The following is a 1,328-nucleotide window of genomic DNA, read 5'->3' on the forward strand; positions in this document are numbered from 1 at the left end:
AATATGATTAATATGATTAATATGCTTAATATGATTATTATGCTTATTATTATTATTATTATTATTATTATTATTAACCTGCGGGTACAAATAAAGTAAGTTAGGATGTTTTTATATTTTTATTAAAGATAGTTTTGGTCAACAGTGCTATTAGCATTGATGCTAATGTGGCTACATTTCATGTATTTGCTTTAAATTCAGTCCTGTGACCAAAAATACTAAATCTTTAATTTCTACAAGTGTTAAAATGAATAAAACGTCCTGAGACAAACAGTTGGTGAACAATAAACATGTTAGACAGAATAATAAAGGGATTTTATTGTGAAAGGTTACCGTCTGCGATGATCAGGCCTTTAGCGGAAGTCCTCTGTTTGGACATGACGACAGACAGGTAGACCGGTGTGCAGACAGACAGGTGGTTCTGTCAGAAACAGCTCTCAGTCGTCAGTTATCGATCATTATCGATCATTATTGATCACCGCAGGACGACATCGGACCCGGAAACACACCCGACACTTCCGAACTCACGTGACCGAGCTTCCAACTTCTCATTGGCTGGGACCGTCACATGACGCAGGAGGAAAATGCGGTACAAAGATCGGTTTCCTGCGCGGTCCCGGTAAAAACACACGTCACACGTGTCCCGTGTCGGTCCGGAGCTGATCCGGACTGTAGACCTGCAGAGACCCGGAGGACAGTCCGCTCCGGTGAGTCACTGTTTGTACATCAGCCCGGTCCGCCAAGGCTCGGCTCAGTTCGGCCCGGCTCGGCCCGCTTCGTCCTGGCAGTGACGTGAGGCGGTTCGGCGGGGTGGGGGCAGAGGGAGCCGGATGTTAAACCGGGTCGTTCGGTTCTGTTTATATTCAGTCCGGAGTGAAAACATCTCAAATCACAACGAACTCCATTTAAAAATCTTCTAATTTAACATCGTCTCGCCTGCCTGCAAATACTAACACTGTCGGATGTGACTGAGGCCAGATCCGGATTAGTGAAGTCCCCTTTAGAGTATTTCATGTTGGGTTTGTGCCGAATTGAAGAGTAGGCCGTAAGATCTCTGAAACATGTAATAATATATTAATAATATCAAAAATAATATAAATCATATTAATATTAACAATATTAATATCAGTTTCCTATGTTGTTACTTTAAGGATATAGGCGGAGTTATTAAACTGTATTGTTTTTAAACGTACTTCTGTGTTGTGCTGTCAGTGTCTCCTGTTGAGTCTGTTCTGATGTGTCTGCAGAGCTGGACCATGTCCAAGGAGAATCCACATAAGGGGGAGCCTCCCCAGTCTGCCCCATCCACCCAGTCCACCCAGTCCCCA

At 43.4% G+C, this 1,328-nt stretch overlaps 2 protein-coding genes across 3 annotated transcripts in view; one reads left to right on the top strand and one right to left on the bottom strand.

The window, feature by feature from the left end:
* Positions 1–1,328, bottom strand: part of cntrl (centriolin) — a gene marked incomplete at its 5' end in the record, with an annotated part of 184,646 nt that overhangs the window by 53,295 nt on the left and 130,023 nt on the right.
* The window catches only part of chek2 (checkpoint kinase 2), a gene marked incomplete at its 3' end in the record, with an annotated part of 7,119 nt that continues 6,128 nt past the window's right edge, over positions 338–1,328 (top strand). The window contains 2 exon segments of one of the 2 annotated variants that reach the window (XM_035659132.1): positions 338–707; positions 1,248–1,327. In XM_035659132.1, coding sequence (XP_035515025.1) covers positions 1,257–1,327 — 71 coding nt within the window. 2 annotated transcript variants of the gene reach the window in all.

This window comes from Morone saxatilis, unplaced genomic scaffold (genome assembly GCF_004916995.1).
Source record: "Morone saxatilis isolate NCDOM2014 unplaced genomic scaffold, NCSU_SB_2.0 Contig16, whole genome shotgun sequence".
NCBI lineage: Eukaryota > Metazoa > Chordata > Actinopteri > Moronidae > Morone > Morone saxatilis.